The 22,492-nt window shown below is 41.3% G+C and overlaps 1 protein-coding gene across 6 annotated transcripts in view; it reads left to right on the forward strand.

The window, feature by feature from the left end:
• MIPEP (mitochondrial intermediate peptidase) overlaps positions 1-22,492 on the forward strand; it is a 262,517-nt gene that overhangs the window by 175,458 nt on the left and 64,567 nt on the right. For all 6 annotated transcript variants that reach the window (XR_011470789.1, XM_070409161.1, XM_070409162.1 and 3 more), the window contains exons 17-18: positions 17,766-17,887; positions 20,966-21,039. Coding sequence is in view for 5 of the 6 variants with exons in the window: in XM_070409161.1 (XP_070265262.1) it covers positions 17,766-17,887; positions 20,966-21,039 (196 nt within the window). In the remaining variant the exon portion in view is untranslated. The remainder of the gene's footprint in view (positions 1-17,765; positions 17,888-20,965; positions 21,040-22,492) is intronic.

Here is a 22,492-nt window from a genome sequence, read left to right on the forward strand (position 1 = left end):
ATGTGTATATTTTTCTGTGTCTCAGAGAAGCTTTGAAATAACTTTCTGATTTATGGAGAGTGAAAAGTGAACCAAACTTTCAAAGAACATTTATAAAATGCAGACACTTAAAAGGCAACATGAAACAATATTTGAAATGATTTATACAATTTCAGCAATAACTTTTTTCACTTAAGCCAAAGTACAGTCTAAACAACCTTTCATGGTGCTTCGTCCTTTAAATGAAAGCAATGGAAGTCTATAAATCAAGTGATAGTTTACATTTATTTGAGAACCACTTTTCTAACTCAGTTTCCCTCCTAAAACTTAGTATATCCTCTAAAATGTTTAGCTGATTCTATATTGACTTTAAAACAAATAAAGAAATAAGATTAAAAAAAAGATTTTGGAGAATAATATACAGCCACCACTTAGTTTAACAAAGCTGAAGTTTAACAAAGCTGAAAGTAATACTAGATGCTGCTGAGCTGGCTTATTTGAAATAAAAGCATTTAGTTATAAATTGGTTTATCTCAGTAATGACTGAGTAACAAACACAGTCACCATGATAGGTTAATCTCAGATTAGCCTATTGCCACTGATCCTAGGACTCCACAAAACACTTCATTCCTAATTATCTATCCTATGTAATAAAGAGGTATTATGCAAATTGACCATCACACCCTCTCACAAGATGGCTGCCCCATGTGGTCACAAGATGACCGGCAAGGGAGGGCAGTTGGGGGGGCCAGGCCAGAAGGGGAGCAGGTAGGCATTGATCAGGCTGGCTGTGGAATGGTTAGGGGCAATCAGGCAGGCAGGCAGGCAAGTGGTTGGGAGCCAGCGGTCCCGGATTGTGAGAGGGATGTCTGACTGCTGGTTTAGGCCCAATCTCTGTGGAATTGGGCCTAAACCAGCAGTCGGACATCCCCCGAGAGGTCCCAAATTGGAGAGGGTGCAGGCCAGGCTGAGGGACACACACACCCCCCCCCCCCCCCGTGCATGAATTTTGTGCACCAGGCCTCTAGTCCTATATAATAAAGAGCTAATATGCAAATGGTCATCATGCTCTCGCGCCCTCATACCGGAACTGCTCAGACACTCAACACTGGGGAGAGAAGAATGGCGACCAGCCAGGCACAAATGAGCTCACGAGAGAGGAATGGGGCCCCGCAGTCCTGGGTGTCTGAGGCCCAGGAGAGGAACAAGCCTATTGCCCTGCGGTCGGGACGCCTGCGGCTGTGGCCCAGGAGAGGGACGAGCCGCCTGCCCATGGTCCCCTGCAGCTGCGGCCGGCCCGGGCGAAGCTGGACCGGGTCCTGGGTGCCTGCGGCTGGCCAGAGGGAGTGAAGTTCGGGTCCCAGGTGCCTGCGACCAGCCGGAGGAAGGAATCCTGGGTCCTGGGGTGCAGGGCAAGGCAGAGGTGGTAAAGAGCGATCAGGGGAGCAGTTAGGGTGATCAGGCCGGTAGGGGAGCAGTTAGGCGCGATCAGGCAGGCAGGCAGAGGTGGTTAGGGGCGATCAGGCAGGCAGATGTGGTTAGGGGTGATCAGGCAGGCAGGCAGAGGTGGTTAGGGGTGATCAGGCAGGCAGAGGTGGTTAGGGGCGATCAGGCAGGCAGAGGTGGTTAGGGGTGATCAGGCAGGCAGAGGAGTTAGGGGTGATCAGGCAGGCAGAGGGGTGAGGGGTGATCAGGCAGGCGAGCGGTTAGGAGCCAGTGGTCCCAGATTGCGAGAGGCAGTTGGACATCCCCTGAGGGGTCCCGGATTGGAGAGGGTGCAGGCCGGGCTGAGGGACACTCCCGCCCCTGCACAAATTTTGTGCACAGGACCTCTCGTTAGAAAAAAAACTACAGCTCCTATTGAATTCCACCATTATCTTTTCTCCTCATGTGTGTTAATTTACTTGACAGGCATTGTCTTAGGAAAGATGGATATGTGCATATATATAAGATAGTGTGAAAAATGACATAGTGCAGTGCTGTGATTACTCTATTGTAGATAGTAAAGTGTTCAATTTTGCCTCATGGAGTCAGAAATGACGTTTTTATATGGGCTTACTTCTGATTCAGATTTTACCACAGCTTATGCTAGTATAGGAAGGGAAGAAGGAGGGACAAGTGAAGTATGATAGAAGTGGTCTGAGAATATATTAGTCTAGTGTTGCTTGATGGTAGAGAGCTTGGTATGGGAGGAGGGGCTGTAGTTCAGGGGTTGAAAATGAGATGAGGATTAAATAGTAAAGAGTACTTTATGTCTGCGCAGAAGCCTATGCTTGATCCTGGAGGGAATGGGGAGACCTTAGAGGCATAAGGTTTGTAAGCAGAGTAGTGACACGAACAAATAAAAGCTGTAGGGGAAAGGTTAAGGTTCAATATGGAGGATGAGTTGGAGGATACAGAGATTAAAGGCAGGGAGAAAAGAATCTATTTAAGTAATAGGTGAACACAAACATAAAAATATAGTGATTTTTACCATGCAATTAAAAACATCAGTTTTTTCCAATCTCAGCAGTGTGTTTACAGTTTTTTTAAGTATATTTTATCCAGCATTTTAGTTGTTTCATTTTGGAAAGTTGTTTGAAGTATCCAACCCATCATGCTACACAACTTAACTCCTTCCATCCAATTTCTCTGTCTTTCCTTCAGTTATTCCTATTATGTTTTACTTTATGTTCTATTCTGGGAGATGGCCTTGATTTTTTTCTTCTTCCTATTCTTCCTGCAGTTTTGGGGTTGGTTAGTTTCAGATTTGCGTTTCGCTTTTCACAATTATATTTTATTGCCAGTAGCTGCTTTTCCTTTTCCATAGCATCTTGATCTTGTTTAATTGATGCAACATTCCTGCTTACAAAAAAATATATATGCACATAGATCCTGCACTAAAGATTTTACAATCTAGTCAAAAGATGATGAGGGTCTAAATTGGACATTGATAGTAGGTGTGTACATAAGGAGTAAAAGTACAAGTACAATAAATATATTGAGATAAAATTATCTGGTCTTGAAAATTGATTGAAAGTAACTGGGGATAAGAAATCAAGGGTCAGTGCTGATAAAAGACATCTAGGGAAAACTCTTGGCTAACACTGTAGTAGTGAAAGACTTAAAGCTTTCCCCTAAGATAGGAATAAGACAACATTTTCTGCCAACACCACTTCCATTAAATATTGTACTATAGTTTTTAACTAGAGCAGTTAGGTAAGAAAAAGAAATAGAAGTGCAATTATCCTTATTGCAGATGACTTGATCTTGTGTATTCTATATAATAAGAGCTAATATGCTAATTAGACCGAACAGCAGAACGATCCTCTGGATGACCTTCCGGATGAAGCCGGGGCTGCGAGGGCCGGCCGGGGCTGCGAGGGCCGAGCCCCACACGAATTTCGTGCATCAGGCCTCTAGTAGAAAATAAACAACAACAACAAAAAACAAGCAAAAAAATGCAAGAGAAGGGAGACAGCTTCATTTTGGCTTCATCATGCCATCTCCCAAGCTGGCAGTACTCAGTGCCTGAAGGGAACTTCCCAGCTCTACAGAATTCACCTCGCCCGGGAAGGAAGAGCAGGGTGAATGATTAGCTTCCTCAGCCTTCCAGGATACCGTGCAAAGGTCCCACTTGGGTTTCACCTCCCCTAGACTGGCAAAGCTGAGATATGTAGACATGGCTAGGAACAAGGAAGAAAAGCAGGGCTACTGATAACAGCGGAGCACTCATGGATCAAAGTGCCCTACTCTACAGACCTGTCCAGCACAGCCATGGACCTTCTGCAGATTTCACCAGCATTTGCCTCACCCCACAGCTTTTTTGTATTTGCTGATACCATCTGCCTGAGGCCCTCCTTGCTCCTTCCCATTCCCTCTGCTGCTGAAGCCTGGGAACTGCACCAGGTCAGGCTTCTGCGGCAACATAAGCAAAAGGCACCAGCCTAGACAACCATGGCTGACCTCCAATGCTGTGTGCACACTCAGGCTAGCCCCTTCAGCTGTGCATTGGCACACCACACCACTGGCCTGATGCCTGTTATATGTGCACTTGTCCAAGGGGAGACTGTGTCAACATGGGAGAGGGCACCAACAGCCAGGGCCCCTACAGGTTCTTGTGGGCCCAGATCAGGTCCTTTTTTTTTTTTGTCATAGGCCTGCACCACCAACCAAACTCACTTGCAGCTAGTCCCTTCAGTTGTATACCCTGGACCAGTCTCCATTACAGTGCATATGCCTGGTCAGGGGGAGACTATAGCAAATGGGACAGCATGCCCACAGCCAGGGCACCCGCATATGCTGCCGGTAAGCTCATAGGTGGCTCTGGCCCTTGCTGCTTACCCTGCCTCCCACCACTACTTGTGTGTCTACTTCCATCCCCTGCCACTACACAGCTGGTCCCTGCAGCCAAGTGTGTACACCACTGGCTCCAGCCACCACCACCTGCTCCCTAGCTGCTGGACTTGGAGGCACCACGGAGTCCTTGCAGCCACTGCAGATCCCATACTGTGCTTGCGAGGGATCATACAATTGTCAGTGCTGTGGATCCTAGCAGCCTGAAACCAAAAGATATCAACGCCCTCCTCCTACCACCCCTGCACTAGACCTGATGTCACCACATGTCCCCAAACTTGGGATCATAATATGCTCATATGCCCCCAGCCATAAGTGAAAGTCTCTCTTTCCAAAGTCTTCCATAAAATGTAGAGATGACTGCTTCTTTAAATGCCTAGACCAGTGATGGCGAACCTTTTGAGCTCGGTGTGTCAGCATTTTGAAAAACCCTAACTTAACTCTAGTGCCGTGTCACATATAGAAATTTTTTGATATTTGCAACCATAGTAAAACGAAGATTTATATTTTTGATATTTATTTTATATATTTAAATGCCATTTAACAAAGAAAAATCAACCAAAAAAAATGAGTTTGCGTGTCACCTCTGACACGCGTGGCATAGGTTCACCATCACTGGCCTAGACACTTATTCAAGGTTAGAGGGATCATGAAGAATCAGGGAAATATGACTTGACCAAAGTGTAAACCTCTGAAAGAACACTATCAAAAAAGTGAAATAATTCACAAAATGGGAAGGTAGATACATGTAAGCACAGCATCATAAGTCTTTAGGGAAATGTAAATCAGTACCACAATGAGATTCTACTTTATTCCCACTGGGATAGATATAATAAAAAAGACAATTAGGTGTTGGCATGGATGTGGAGACATTGAAACCTTCTTACACTTCTGGTGGGAATGTAAAATGGTATAATGGCTTTGCCGAACAGTTTTGCAGTTTCTCAAAAAGTTAATTACTATATGACCTAGCAATTTCATTTCTAGGTATATACTCAATAGAACTTAAAATATATGCCACCCTAAAATTTGGACATGAATGTTAGTAGTATTATTCATAATAGCCAAAAAAAAAAAAAAAATGAAAACAACCCAAATATCCTTCAGTCAACATTTGTATGAGTGGATAAATGTTTCATGTTCATCCAATGGAATATTATTTAGCCATAAAAAGAAATCAAATACTGACTCATGCTACAACAGGAATTACCCTTATATGTTAAGTGAAAGAAGCCAAACACAAAAAATCAACTATTGTATGATTCTATTTATTTGAAATGTCCAGAATAGGCAAATCTATGTAACCTAATAAGTAGATTAGTGGTTATCAGGCCAGAGGAAATGAGGGAACGCAGAGTGACTGCTAAGAGATGATGGGTAAGAGATTCCTTTTGGGCAGTGGTTCTCAACCTTCCTAATGCCTCGACCCTTTAATATAGTTCCTCATGTTGTGGTGACCCCCAGCCATAAAATTATTTTCGTTGCTACTTCATAACTGTAATTTTGCTACTGTTATGAATTGTAATGTAAATATCTGATATGCAGGATGTATTTTCATTGTTACAAATTGAACATAATTAAAGCATAGTGATTAATCACAAAAACAATATGTAATTATATATGTGTTTTCCAATGGTCTTAGGCGACCCCTGTGAAAGGGTTGTTCAACCAACAAAGGGGTCGCGACCCACAGGTTGAGAACCGCCGCTTTTGGGGATGATGAAAATGTTATGGAATAAGATAAGAATTAATGGTTGCACAATTTTGTAAATATACTAAAAGTCACTGAATTATACACTTTAAAAAGGTGAATTTTGTGGTATGTGAATTTTATCTGATTTTTTTTTTAAAGAATAAATGATGACATGCCTTGAAGAAGGAAGGGCGTGATAAGTCACACCTGATGGGCTCTCTACTGCTTTACATGAAGGAGGAGATTGAGTTGCTGTACAAGTTAGAGATCAGCTTACCTCAAAAGAGTGTTTTGGCTATAAGATTGAACTTAGTAACCCAGTGGTCGGCAAACCGCGGCTCGTGAGCCACATGCGGCTCTTTGGCCCCTTGAGTGTGGCTCTTCCACAAAATACCACGTGCAGGCGCACACGTACAGTGTGATTGAAACTTCATGGCCCATGCGCAGAAGTCGGTTTTCGGAAAGGAGATAGACAAAACAAGTATATAAGACGAGTGTGGATGGGAGAATTGGAAGGGGTCGACCTCAGTGGACGTACCTCTATCAGATTGAGGACGTTTTTTAGCAAAGGCCAGCTTAGGAGTACCCTAAGTAAGTTAATAACAATGTACCTACCTATATAGTTTAAGTTTAAAAAATTTGGCTCTCAAAAGAAATTTCAATCGTTGTACTGTTGATATTTGGCTCTGTTGACTAATGAGTTTGCTGACCACTGTAGCAACCTATAGATTTAGAAGGAAATACAAGCCCTTTAGTTCCTGTCAGTCTTAAGGAGCCATCACTCACAGCTGTCTCTTTTGAAGATTACACTCTCAACTTTCAATTTAAGAGATGTGAGAATAAGAAGGCCTATATATAGCTACTATTACTACAATATTGCAAAATAATGCAATTTGATACTATATTTATATGAAGAGTTGTACTAATACTTAGGTGTTGCATTTTTATAATGACTACAAATTTTAACTAATGGTGTTATGTTTAACGCTTTGAATTGTGAGACTATGTGCTCTTTGGCATTACCCAGGTTTTCCAGATGTTTCAACCATAACTATAGCAGTTTCTCTTTTTGTAAGAAATTGCTAAAAGCTGTTGCATCAGGAATTTTGAAAATTCTTCAGACGAGATAATCAGGAAGGATTGATGACATGTTGACAGAAAGCAGGCAACCCTAGTAATTTCAGTGGATCAGTCACATATTTTATTTTTGTCAGTTACTCTGTACAAAATACAGGTAGTAACATGACCTGCGGATGACATACTATCACAAGCCTTAGGCTACACTTCAGAATAAGCTATTACTTAATAAACTTCTGGAATGCCTTCATAGTATTACACAGAGGGCAGGGAGACAGTTATTATGTATTTCTGGAGGGGAAGGTGTTTTGTACCATCTTTATTAATTCAATTTTATCTTACCTTAATAAGACATATTTCCTAATTGCACGTGTATAACTTGTGTACATTTTAGAAAGCATAAATGAAAGTTAATGGAATGTACTGTTTAATGATATGGAGAGATCTTGTGCCATGTGAATTTTAGAAAATAGTTTGAAAGTAGCAGCTATTTGGACCAATGAAGTTTTGTAAATATCATTTAAAGTTATTAGGTAAGTGTTAATAGGTAAAAGCCAGGTAAATGAAGATATTATTGTGCAGACACCAAATTTCAGGGATAAAATAATATGAATATTAAGAGTCATGCATTCTTCAGTATTACCAGTGTACCTTAGCCTAATTCTATGAGAAGTTAATAAAAGTTAGTAACAGTTTTAATTTTGTCACTTCAGAAATTCAGATGTTTGTGTGTATGGTCAGTAAATTAATTAGTTATTTTTTACCTATTTGTTGACATATTTATAATTTTAGTGATTATTGAAACTGGTTAAGTTTAGAAAAAGAATTTGGACTTTTAGATGTCAATTGTTTCTAAGTTATAGTAATTTGATTCTAATTTTTCTACTCTTTTTATCATCTTTTTATGAATATTTATTGAGCACACTGTTATAGGCACATGATATAAAGAGGTACATATTCTTTTCCCAGGTTGTGTGAGATTGGGATTCATTTTCCTTCTTTGGCATGTGGCTGTCCAGGTTTCCCAATACCATTTATTTAAGAAACGATCCTTTCCCCCATTCACTATTGTTGGCTATCCTGTCATAAATTATTTGACCCTATCTGTGTCATTTATTTCTGGGCTCTCTGTTCTGTTCCATTGACCTGTGTGTCTGTTTTTATGCCAATACCATACTGTTTTGATTACTATAGCCTTGTAGTAGAGTTTAAAATAAGGAAGCATGATGCCTTTAGTTTTGTCCTTTTTCTCGAGATCGCTTTGGCTAGTCAGGGTCTTTTATGGTTCCATACAAATTTTAGGATTTTTTAAAAATTTTGTGGAAATACCATTGGAATTTTGGTAGTGATTGCATTGAATCTATAGATGGTTTTGGGTGCTATGGACATTTTAAAATATTAATTCTTCCAATCCATGAACATGGTATCTTTCCAATTGTTTGTAGCTTCTTGATTTCTTTCATCAATGTCTTATATATTTCAGTGTACAGATTAAATTACCTCCTTGATTAAATCTATTCCTAACTATTTTATTCTTTTTGATGCTTTTCAAATTGGGTTATTTTCTTAATTTCTCTTTCTGATAGTTCATTGTTGATATATAGAAATGCAACTGAGTTTTGTGGCCTTTATTATGTTGAGCTACGTTCCCTTTATACCCAGTTTGTTGAGTTTTTATCATGAAAGGAAGTGGAGTTTTGTCAAATGCTTTTTTGTTTCTATCGAGATGGTTATATGTTTTTATCTTTTATTTTGATAACATGGTGTATCACAAAAAATGATTTGGGGATACTGAACTATTCTTGCATCCCTAGAATAAAACCTACTTAATAGTAGTATATAAGGATTTTTGCATCTACCAGTATGTTCAGTAGGGATATTGGCCTGTAATTTTCTTTTCTTGTACTCTCCTTGTCCGGCTACAGTATCAGGGTAATACGGTCCTCATAAAAAGAGTTTGGTTCCCTTTTCTTCTGTTTTTGGGGAAAGTTTGAAAAGAGTTGGTATAAGTTTTCTTTAAATGTTTGGTAGAATTCACCAGTGAAGCCATGTAGTTCTGAGCTTTTATTTGTTGAAATAGTTTTGACTACTGATTCAATCACCTTACTAGTAATTGGTCTGTTCAGGTTTTCTATTTCTTCATGATTCGGTCTTGGTAGGTTGTATGTTTCTGGAAAAATGTATTCATTTCTTCTGGGTTATCCAATTTTTTGGTATATAATTTTTCATAGTCTCTTATGACCTTGGGTATTTCTGTGGTATCAGTTGTAATCTCTTCTTTCATTTGTAATTTTATTTATTTGAGTCCTCCCACTGTTTTTCTTGGTAAGTCTAGATAACTGCTTGTGAAAGTCCTCATTACTTGGTTCCTTTAGAATAGGGGTGGGAACATCTGGCCCTCGGCCATACAAGGTCCACAGAATCATTTGGTCAGCCCCTACCAAGGCATTAGGGGTGAGTAAATTAAATATTTGACCAAATATAGCAGGCTAATTAAAAATTTGATATTTAAGTTGATTATTTTGCATGACCCTCAAATGATGTTATAAATATCCAAACAGCCCTTGGCAGTAAAAAGGTTCCCACCCCTGCTTTTGAATGAAAAGGAATGTGCCTTTTGAGATGTTACAAGCAAGGGGAAAGGCAGTATTTAAGGAACTTTGATTAGGATGATAAAAGCTAACATGTCTTAGTTCCAGCTCCCTGCTTATTACTTTTTGTTTATTACCTCATTTAATTAGTTTAATATCGCCTATTCATGTTTCATCTAATAAATGCATTTCCACTTGATTCATTTACATCTTTTTTTTCCTTATTGAATCATTTACAACTTTGCTGTGCTAAAAGGTTAGCTTTGATAGACACAATCTGATATTTCCAGGGTTTTCATTTTGTTTTGTAAAGCTTTTTTTTTTCAATAACCATATATAAAATAAAATTGACAATTAAGGTTGGCATACTAAGGAGATGTACTCCTGGTGAGTACTTCGTTCATCATTAACAGTGTGTCTGATGTTCCTATTTAAATTGCCTAGAAAGATTTGTCAGTGTGTTAGGAATGATTTTAAGACTGGGTCCAGTCTCCTTAAATTAGGCCATAATTCTACCATTAGCATAGAAAATATTTTCTAGTTGTTATTAGGATGTTATAAAATTCTCATCATGGTATTTTTAGAAATTATTTGTTTGGTAATATGGAGAAGGTTTTATGCCTGATACCTAGTTTTACATATTGGAGAGCAATGTTAATATTTTAACTTACTCTTATTATTATACTTAGGATTGGTATTATTATACTTAAGCTATCTTCTTGCTGGCTGTCAGCTATAGGCCATCCCCAGGTCCCAGAAGGCTTCCTCAGGTCCAGCAGTGTCAACATCTGAACTTATAATACTTACTTTAATCATCACTTGTATAGGACCTTCCTTTTTAGCTGTAAACATAGCTGTGTGGTATGTTTTGATATGTGTTTAAGCTGCTATGGTGGAAAGTAAGTTACAAGTTGTAGGTATCAAATATAAACACAAATGTAGCTGAGGAATATGTTTTGGGGGGTCAAGAATTTGAAATAAAAATTATTTTAATTTTCACATTTGTAGGAAGCAGTAGGTCACATAATTAGATACTTAGGATATGCAATATGGAGTAGCAAGAAAGCATGGGCTTTGAATTTAGAAAGATGCCTGAGTTTGAATCCTGTTTCCTATGTGTAGATCCATGTGATTTTTAGTTGGTGTACACAGAAATTTGCTGTGACAAAGACCCTCAAAATACAATTACTTAAATTAAGTTTTTTTTTCCCTTCTGCCCAATAAGACAAACGTAAGTAGATAAGGCTGTTGGATTGGTGGCTTCTCAGCATATGGCTTTTATCTTTGAACTAGAGGCCCGGTGCACGAAATTCTTCCATGGCAGGTAGGGGAGGGGAGAGGGTGGAGGGGAGAGTGTGTGGTGTCCCTCAGCCCAGACTGCACCCTATCCAATCTGGGACCCCTCAGGGGATGTCTGACTGCCGGTTTAGGCCTGATCCCTGTGCAGTTGGGCCTCAACCGGCAGTCGGACATCCCTCTCACAATCTGGGACTGCTGGCTCCCAACCACTCGCCTGCCTGCCTGATTGCCCCTAACCACTCCCCTGCCAGCCTGATCGACGCCTAACCACTCCCCTGCCAGCCTGACCGACGCCTAACTGCTCCCCTGCTGGCCCGATTGCCCCCAACTGCCCTCCCCTGCTGGCCTGGTCCCCCCCAACTGCCCTCTCTCCCCTGCAGGCCCAGTCACCCCCAACTGCCCTCCCCTGCCAGCCTGGTCGCCCCCAACTGCCCTCCCCTGTCAGCCATCTTGTGGTGGCCATCTTGTGATGAGATGGGGGTGGCCATCTTGTGACCACATGGGGGCGACCATCATGTACAAGGGTGTGATGGTCAATGTGCATATTACCTCTTTATTATATAGGATTCAATGTGATGGTTCCAGTTTTCACTGTTTCAAGGTAGTAGGAAGCGGGTAAGAGGATGTGGAAGGTGATAGGCTTTCTTTTGAAGGATACATTACCTTCATTCACATCTGCTTAAAACTATAGTTGCATAACCACCATGAGCCTCAAGGAAATTTGGATGACCACATCTGTCAGAATGATCACAAGTCTTGCTCAAATTTAGTGGAGGAATAGTGTGATTCTGTTTCTACGAGGAAGAAGAGGCAAATGAGAAGGGGCTACTTAACAATCTCTGCCATTTGCCTTGACCAAATTACTCATTTTTTAGTTTATTTGTAAAATATGAGCTGTTAAAATATTTATGAAATATTTATAAAAATATCTTTCTCATAAGATTTTCATGAAGTCACCAGGTATACTTTATAACTATAGGTATTCCCTCCTATATTTTCAGGGATTTATTTCTCTTAATAGTATTTCTGAACACAACTCTCCTATTGTAAAATAGATAATGGTATTAGTCGATTAAAGCAATGTGGATCAGCAGTCAGAGATCACTTAGCTACATACTGTTTGTGGTTCCCAGGAGGCATTCGAGGTGTTGGCCAGGCCATATTCTCATCTGAGGGCTTGACTACTTCACTCAGGGTTTTGGCAGAATTCATAGCTTTGAAGTTGTGGGACTGAGGGCCCCAACTTCTGTTGGATGTCAACTTCAGGACACCCCTATCTCCCAGAGGCCACCTCCAGGTCTCTACCAGGCAGGCTTTCTAAACATGGCTGCTAGCTTCGTCAGGCTATCAAAAAGGTTCCTAGAGTGAGTCTGCTAGCCAGATAGAGACATTATGTATAGCATAACTAATCATGGGAGTAATATCCCATCACCTTTGCCATACTCAATTGGTTAGAGAGGAGATTTCACAGAACAGGAAAACAAGATCATAAAAACCACCTGAGAGTATGTCCACCATAATAGTTATGATACATCTAAAGCCACTTTATATTCAAAATTGAGAATTCCTGTTCGTCACTGTTGTTTCATGGGTTTGGATAAAATATCAATAGGGGTTTTAACCAAGTTAGAAATATTAGTCTATATTAATTCATGGAATAAATACAGGGTGTCCCAAAAAAATATATACACACTTTTATAGCTGATAGCTCAATTTTGAAAATGAAATGTATTTTAATAAGCACTTCCTTTATAATTATTCAATATGTGTGTATACATTTTGGGGGGACATCCTATATAAATATATTAAGAGAGAGAATATGAACAGAAGGCAGATAGGAGAGTATCTGCTTCTCCTGTCCATTGTGGTTCATTGTTAAACACTTTTAGATGCCATAGATTTGATATCATAAGAGATACTGCACAATCAGCTGTATTGTACATGGAGAATGTGAAAAGTCAAAATGGTCCGTCCTACCTTAGGAATTTACTTTTTTTTTCCTATCATTAAGTTATTCTAATTATAACAGGTACATATTGAACAAAAGGCCTTTATAAGCTTGTACTGTACTGCTAGCACATGAAGCTTGAAGGAGATTGAAATCACACACTATGAAGCACTACATAGATCCTGTACATAGTCCAGACCTGGAGATCTGGTGCCAGAATTAGCCTCCAATCCTATATCACCTATCAATTAATGTAGTCAAAGAATTCTTTTGAGAAAACTATTAATAGTCACCCTGAGATTCAGTAATAGTCTCCTATTTGTGATATGGATATTATTCCTGAGCTTATCTCACTCAAAAGTCTGTCTTTCAGAAACATTGAGCATCTCTTTGAAAAAATCCTGTAGTGTTCATACATTCATCATTCCAGCAAGCTATCATTCTGTCCATCCATCCATTCAGCAGACAACTATTGAATTCTGTTGTGTTCCAGGTACCGTGCAGAGTATAGACATGCACAGAGCATCGTGGTCCTTGCTCTTAAGGAACTTTCAGTTCAGTATGACAAACACCAAGGAAGCAATGTGTGTCATTTATGTTCTCATGCAGTTTATAATGTCCCGCTGATAAAATTGTTCTAAAATAAATTTTAGCTAAATGTATTTATATACATGTAGCTAGAAATGAAGAAAGGATGTGCTATTGGGAGTATAAAAGAAATGGTTATTGAGTCATTCAGCATTTAACATGTAGTTATGAGTGCTTACTCTGTACTAGTCCCTCTTCTAGGTTCAAAACTGAAATAGATACAGCAGTCCACCCTTATTCATGGTTTCACTTTCTGCAGTTTCAGTTACCTGTGGCCAACTGCATTCCAAAATATTAAATGGAAAATTTCAGAAATAAACAATTCATAAATTTTAAATTGTGCACTGTTCTGAGTAGCGTGATGAAATCTCTTGCCATTCTACCATGTCCTGCCCAGGACATGAATCATCCCTTCGTCCAATGTGTCCACTACCAGCCCGTTAATCACTTAGCAGCCAGCCATCTTGCTTATAAGATTGACTGTTGAGCTATGCTTGTGTTCAAGTAACCCTATCTTATTTAATAATTCACCATTCACATAACTTTGATTATATTATTGTAATTGTTCTATTTTATTATTAGTTTTTGTTGTGAATCTGTTTCTATGCCTATTTTATAAATTAAACTTTATCATAGGTATGTTTACTAGTATATAGGAAAAAAACCTAGTAGATATAGGGTTTGGTACTATTCCCAGTTTTACTAGTAGGAACCCACTGGGAACATATCACCCACAGATATGGGGGACAACTCTGGCAAGTAACCATCCACTTTGCTACCTTTCCATTCCTGGCTCTGTCCGCGATTTGGCTGGGGGCGGGGGGGGGGAAATTATGTGAATGGAAAAGGGCTGTAGCAAATATGAATCGTCCAAGGGCCTCACCTGTCTGAGTTCTAAAACGAGTTACCTTATCCTTGGAGTTCCTACCATGTTGTTTCTCCTGCTCCATGTTTTTGTCTTTTATATGGAGTCACGGAGATTATCTAACTCAAGGGAAGTTTTTAATAGTTGTGTCTTGGAATAGTGTTAGGATTGGGAAATCTACATCTCTAGACAGAATAAAAGAGAAACTGCAAAAGTGCTTGAATTCTTTGTTTTTGAGATCACATCCACACATTGCACATTGAAGGAGGAGTGAAACCTTTTGTCCACCTGATAAATGCCCTTTAGGAAGAAGAAAACTTCAATTTAAAAGGAAGAAGATATAAGATGAAATTATATTACATAATTCCAGAGTTTAAAATGAAATTCTGTCTTTAATTTTTCCTGATGAATGAGTGAAATGGCAACAAGAACTTAATATTAGGTTGAATTAGCAGGAATTTAGCCATTTGTGGTCAAATAGCAGTGAAATTGTAGGTCGTAGTCTGTCATAAACTTACAAACCACTGATGAAAGGTATAATTTATTCGGCATGTCTTGAAGTATTATGGGAATCAAACCTATAATTAAAGAACAAGATACAGTGAGGTGTGCACTTTGTTAAAATATCTGTATCCAAGTGGGGACATTAGTGTAAGACAGACGCTGTGGCACTTCAGGACACTGTGCATTGCACAAATCCTGATGTCTCTTTCTACACTTCTGAAAGGTCTTATTTTTATTGCTCTGTTTATGTGGGAGCTCAGTTACAAGTTGATGAAACTAAGGAACTTAGAAATTTCTTAGCTCAAATTAAATACCATTATTGAAGTAGGCCTGCTTTCAAGAGAAAACAAACTGCACTCAGCTCAAATCTAAACAAAATTAAACTCAGCTCACTACAGCAAAGGCTGCCAAACTTGTTCTGGCAGATCACCAAGAAGGAAAAGTTTCAAAGACAGAGCCCCTTAACTGTGCTACCAGCCTTGGGGCTTTCACCCTAAGAGAGACTTATATCATTAAGAGCATGAGACCCAGTATTGGTGAAGTATCGTGTTAAAGCAGCTAGTCATATTCCATTACAGAAGATACAATCACATGCCTATGGCTTTATATGGAAAAGATCACCAGTGGTACATTAAGATTCTAGCATAACACAAAAACGGACATAGATCCCTTTTTTAAATAATACAGAGTACACAGAACTGTGTATAGATGATAAATGAATTCCAAGAGACCCTACCCTTGGACTAAAAATTTAGTCATTCAAAGTTTGTTATAACAGAATCTGATCCATAGATGGTCGTTGGCTATTTGCCTTCAATTTAATTACCACTTGCATGCAAACAGGGTGTAAAGCCTGTCTCTATCTTCCCATGCTCTCCACTGCCCCCTGAGGGTACTCGTTGGCAAGAGAATGTGCAGTCACATTCTCTGAGCGCCGGGCAAGGCCACTGTTGAACCTTAAGGGCTTCTGCCCCACTAATCTTCATATTTTCATGGTGCTGCATGGTGGTGGCACCTGTGCCTGAGGCAAATTAGAAAGGATCCTGGTCTGGTTACTGTAACAGACCCAGAATAGCTGCCATGTGAGCACACCTCCCAGTACTGTGGCCACAGGGAGTCAGAGACCACACTCCTACTTTCAGCTCCCCCATTGCTAAGGTCTCACCTCCATAGATGGCCCCATGTATGCAGGACAAGGAGGAGGAGGCACATCTCTTTCCTTCAAGGACACAACTGGCAAGGTGCCCACCTTACTTCTAATCATATTCTTTTTTAAAAGGGGGTAGTGTATATGAGGATATTTATCTCTTCCCTGGTACCCTCATGTTCTACATTAGTCTGACTGTCCCGGCATGCCTTCCTTTATAATAGCCCCTTTGCCCAGTCCAGGCAAATACTTGTCTAAAAGTATGGGACACACTTACAGAAAATCAGCACTATGACTTCATCATTAAAATGGGTGTAGGACTCAGAGTATATTCTAAAATTTGCCACAACACTGTGATCAAGGAACCATCTATGTTTGGTAAATATTTGCTCCTTAATAATTTAGTTAGCATTTTCTTTTCTAGTTTATAGATTTGTGGTGAGAATTATACTTTATTTTCTAGGGAGTTAAAAGATTTATTATGTAATGATTATTTTGGTTTAAAAAAACTTAGGCTTCAATTTATTTTTTTTAAAGTTTGAATGTCAGATAAAGCATACATTGGAATACAAGTGGGTTATTGCATGTCAGGTTTGTTTCAAAAAAGTAAAAATTTTAAAGTCATAAACATGTATTTTAAGGATAGTGTTTGTAAATCTAGCTTTTGTTGTAATAGTGTTACCATGAATGCATATGCTATGGTAGTTAATGCATTTGCACTTGGATAACCCTTCTCCTACTAACCGATCAGAATGTAGGTATTTTCAGCTTTTAGGTACAGAGAAAGAGCAGTATTCATAGGAAAATAATTTTCCAGAGAAGAGTATTCTTGCATGAAAACTCACATGGCCTTTCTTTAATAACTACATCATTGTCCTCAAAAAGAATGAATGCACTCAGTGCCAGACCTGAAGTTTCCTCTTCGCTGCTGACGACCAGGCATTCCAGACAGGCTGGAGTCAGTGTCAAAGTCCAGCCCTGCTCCATTATCACCACTTCTGCCACTGCATTGGGGCTGTTCTCTCTACATTTCTGTCACGGAGATGAATCCCAGCAGTGACAAACATGCAAAACAATTAGATGTCAGGTTTGGTTTCCTCAAGGCCTCTCTCCTTGGCTTGCAGACCGCATCCGCCTTCCTGTGTCCTCATGTGGTCTTTCCTCTGTGTGCACCCTTCCCTGGTATCTCTCCCCTTCTGACAACAGTCCTATTGGATTAGGCCCCACCATAACAGTTTCCTTTTAACTTAATCAGCACTTTAAAGTCCCCTTCCCCAAATATAGTCACATTCTTAGGTTCTGGGGTTAGGCAGCGGTTCTCAACCTGTAGGTTGTGACCCCTTTGGTGATCGAATGACCCTTTCACAGGGGTCGCCTAAGACCATCCTGCATATCAGATATTTACATTACGATTCATAACAGTAGCAACATTACAGTTATGAAGTAGCAACGAAAATAATTTTATGGTTGGGTCACAACAGGAGGAACTGTATTTAAAGGGCCAGAAGGCTGAGAACCACTGGGTTAGGGCTTCAACATAAGAATTTTGAGGAGACACAGTCCAACTCAAAACTGTATAAAATGTGAAAAAAAATTAATATTGTGAGTGACATGGCCCTCTAGGGTGAAATTTAAATGAAAACATTTGCAGATTTCCATATGTGCTCTCATTGTGTTCTCATACATAACATTTGCAAATAGACTTCATTGTTCCTGGTGCTGTGTTTCTGTTTTGGCAGGCCTGGCAGCTGCGATTCAGTCACCTCGTGGGCTATGGTGCCAAGTATTACTCTTACCTGATGTCCAGGGCAGTAGCTTCCATGGTTTGGAAGGAATGTTTCCTACAGGATCCTTTTAACAGGTAATAAGGGGAGTAGGGCATAAAATGTTCCCCTCAACTTCTGTAATCCCCCCACCTCACTACATCCAAAGTCAGGCTCTGAGAATCCTCGGCCACTCAGGACACAGTACGAAGCTTTCTGAGGCAGTGTCATCACTCAATCCAAACCTCTCTCAGACCCTTTCAGAGACAGAGCCTGGTCCCGAACTTTCTTATCTTACCCGCTGCTGATAGCCTGGCGCTCTGCCCTCATGCCCGTGGGCACCCGTTATGTGAGGGCTCTGTGCCTTTGCACAGAATGGGCCCAGATTGCTTTGTCTTCATCCTTTCCTGTAGGTTTTCTTAGTTTTCCAGCCTCGCCTGTTTTCAGTACCTTGTTGCACCCAGTACTTCCTGTTTGACAAGTGTCCTTATTTTCAGCCAAGCATCTGAAGTTTCCCTCATGAGGAACACCTCATTTCTTTATTGCCTAACAAAGGACTTGTTATTTTCTTCTTTTGGGAGAAGCACCACTGGAAACTTTGGTTATTGACCTTAGCATACAGTTTATTCTAGAAACTTGACCCTCTGCCTGACTTTGGAGCACTTTTCCTTCACCTTTAAAGGCAGTGACAGTTAAAAAAAAGGGGGGGGTGGTGGGGACTGCTCCACCTGCTGCCACTCAGACAGTGTGGGTACCTGCCCAACACGGCTTTCCACTGCTCTGCCTCATCGTTGTCCTCATGGGATAGTCAGTGGTTCCGACAACACAGCCTGCAGCTCTGTCTAGAAGTCTATGGGAACATCTGTGTGGAGTCTTCTGGCCTCTCCCAGATCATAATTCATCAGATTAGCCAGTGGATGTGGTGAGCTTTAATGAGCCCACAGGAAATTTCATCTAGGGACAAGTATGCCACCCCTTTCCCCACAACAGAGGAAGGACATGGGGGCTGGGGAGGAGGGAGAGCAGGGCCTGAGAGGGTCATCACAAGGCTCCTATTCGTTGAAGATGCACGGGAGAGCTCCTGTTGCTCCCTAATTGGGCCTCCTTCTGACAGCAGGAAATCAAGTTCTGGTTCCATGAGTCCTTAGAAGGAGCTGCCTTTGAAAGCAAACCACTAATTACGATCAGGTCTGATAGTCATTGAAAGCATTTTATCTCCTAACCACACAAATAAATATGTACATCTCCAAATGTCAGGCAGCCATGTGGATGACTGTTCTCTTGACTGCTCTCACACTGTTTAAGATGGATGACATTTTAGCTTTCTAGAGGCCCTAGAGTTTTCATGTGGCATGTTATTTTACACTCAGCAGCTTTGGCTCAGCCAGTGGGCTTCATAAAAGGAAACTAAGGTTCAGAGAGAACAGATTTATTTGTTCAAGGCTTCGTAGTTAACAGGGTGGAGTAAGATTATAATCTAGGTCTGCTAATTCCTAGTCCCTTCTCTTTCCCCACTTCCTGAACACCCCCTCAACTTTTCATACAATTTGACATAGGTTTGGCTTTTCTCAGCAGTTAATAATCACATTCAGTTCCAAATCTTTTGAATCTGATGTAATAGAATTTTTAAATGTTTTACAGCATGGTACCCACATGTTATTTTGTGTTCAGTCCTTTGCACTTGCAGACATTCGGTCTGCTATTCAGAGTTTATTATTTTCCAAGGATATAAAGCCAAAATTAACCACAATAAATCAGTTTGGGGGGATTACATTTCTTTACTGGAGATTTCTATAAAATAGACAAAATATTATCTTCTTTAAAGGAACTACACTTTACTAGAAAACCACATACTCTTAAATACATATATTTCCAAGTATTTATACCTTGTTTATATATGCATTCTTGCCTGGACATGTAGTTGCCATAGTTTTATAGACATGTAAAACTAAGCTAGTAAAAATACTCATTGGACTAGAAAATTTCTAACCTCTGTCCAAAGATCCTTTTTGATCCAACTTTTGAAAAATTACCAAGCTGGAAGCTGATATCAAGAAGCCAGGCAGGACAGAGCTGAGGCAGGCAGAGAACTGGAGGCCTGTGGCAGGAGTTTGATTCAGGCCAGGGGAGCAGAGTACAGTGGTTGGGAGGAAATGCCAAGCCCCCGAGGCTGGAATCGGGCCCTTTCACCTGCCCCTATTCCCTGAGAATGCCCAGCCTTCCGTCCACATTTCCTGCTTTTGGACATACTTTGCCTTAGCTCTCACTGCAGGATGTAACCCAAATTAGTGTTTGATAGGGACATATTTTTGATACGGTAATGCTGTCAAAAATTCTGATTAGAAATCATGTTCACAAAATTGCCCATACATAAAGATGCTACAGAAAGAATGGAATGAAACCATCAAAATTTATTTATTTTATGTTATCATAGTGTGGTCATTTCCATTAAAAGAATTGCATCTTCCATAAAATACACGAATAGCACTAAATAGCTTGTCTCCAGGTGCCATTAATTTGGAGAATTTCTGTCTATAAAAATTCTTCCTGACCTAGTGTTACAGACAGTATTCCTTATAGAATCCAGCTGACCAAGAGTATCTGCAGATGAAAACGAGCTGTTCTCGCCTTTGCCTTTGCCTTTGCCACCCACACACTGCCGAGCCAGTTTTCTGTTCCCTTAGCTATTATCCTCAGCCGAGGTCTCCCAGGGTAATTAATTCTCTCCTGCCAGCTTTTTTTCTTCTTCACTTTTATTTCAGAATGTTATTTTTCTTTTTGTTAGGTGCCATCTCAAGTTCTTTTATAAAAGTAAAAAATGGCGTAAATAATTTCAAATCTCACTGTAAACTAATCCTAAAGATGATGAAGAGGATATAATCTTACTTATTCTGTAATACGTATATGAAATAATCCTTTCTATGAAGAGATTGCTTGCTACAAAGCAGCTAAAAATATAGTTAGCCTTTTATAATAAATATATGGTTTTACTCATTAGAATAATTTTAAAAATTGGAATTAAATTTTTAGAAGCAAGAAAATTAAGAGCTGAATTATCGCATGGTGACAGGTTTTCTGAATATGATATCAGTGTGGCTTCTTTTGAGAAACTCAAGACACCTGTGAATGGGGTGGAGTAAGCTGTGTGTGAGGGTAACAGTCTCTTATCTCCCCAGGTCGACAGGGGAGCGGTACCGAAGGGAGATGCTGGCCCATGGTGGGGGCAGGGAGCCCATGCTTATGGTGCAAGGTAAACCAAAATGAGGATTGGAACCTTTTTTTTTTTTTAAGTTTTTCAGGTTATATGTTTTGGTATTAGCACATTTAGTTATATTTTTGACCATCCTGTATAATAAAAGGCTAATCTGCAAACTGTCCCCCTCAACCTGGAGTTCTACCAGGGGGTGTGGCTGGCTGGCCAACCACCTGCGGTCCCTCACCCTGGCCAGCCCCACCCCCGATCGCCCACCCCCAACCCCAATCGGCGGCAGGGCCGGCCGGCCAACCTCCCACATCTCCTCCCCCTGGCTGGCCCGGCCCCATCAGCCCCGATCGGGGTGGGATGGCTGGACCCCACCAGTGCACGAATTCGTGCATCGAGCCTCTAGCTATATATATATCTACACTAATAAAAGAGAAACATGGTAATTGGCGTACGACCGCTACCCTTTTCATTGGCTAATCAGTGAGTATATGCAAATTAACTGTCAGCCAAGATGGCGGCCGGCAGCCAGGCAGCTGGAAGCGAACATGAGGCTTGCTTGCTGCAGACTCAGACGTTCCCCACCTCACTTGCTGGCCTCTGAGCTACAACTCTAAGTAACTATGTACTATGTTGCAAATAAGAAGGTAAACAAAACCCCAGAGACCAGCTTTCATTCAGCCGGGCTTTAGCAACATTGTATCGATGTTTTCAGCGGCGAGGCCTTAGAGCTAAAGCTGGCCCAGAATAAAAAAAAAAGAAAACAAGGAGCAGTTGGAAGCTTTAGTCACTCACTTCCGGAAAACAGCCCTCAGCCCCTCACCCAGCCTGGCCAGGCACCCCAGTGGGGACCCCCACCCTGATCCAGGACACCCTTCAGGGCAAACCAGCCAGCCCCCACCCGTGCACCAGGCCTCTATCCTATATAGTAAAAGGGTAATATGCCTCCCAGCACCGGGATCAGCAGAGCAGCGAGGCTCCCGGCACCGGGATCAGCATGACAGGGGGCAGTGCCCAAACCCCCTGATCGCCCTGCGGCTCTGTGTGTGACAGGGGGCGGGGCCACAACCTCCCTATCCGCCCTGCTCTGTTCATGACAGGGGAAGGCGCCCCAACCCCCTGATCAGCCCTGCTCTGTGCCTGATAGGGAGGAGCTCCCCAGTCCCCTGATTGCCCTGCGGCTCTTTGTTTGACAGGGTGCAGCGCACCAACCCCCCCCTCGGCCCTGCTCTGTGCGTGACAGGGTACGGAGCCCCAACACCCCTGATGGGCCCTGCTCTGTACGTGACAGGGGGTGGCGCCGCAACCTCCCCATCGACCCTGCCTTGAGTGTGACAGGGGGCGGTGCCCCAACCTCCCAATCGGCCCTACCCTGAGCGTGACTGAGGGTGGCATCGCAACCTCCCAATCCGCCCTGCTCTGTGCATGACGGGGCGGCGCCTCAACTCCCCAATCGGCCCTGCTCTGAGCCTGACCAGGGGCTGCACCTAGGGATTGGGCC

The sequence above is a fragment of the Myotis yumanensis genome, unplaced genomic scaffold (assembly GCF_028538775.1).
Source record: "Myotis yumanensis isolate MYYU_CA2020_CCGP unplaced genomic scaffold, mMyoYum1.0.hap1 SCAF_3, whole genome shotgun sequence".
NCBI classification, from domain to species: domain Eukaryota; kingdom Metazoa; phylum Chordata; class Mammalia; order Chiroptera; family Vespertilionidae; genus Myotis; species Myotis yumanensis.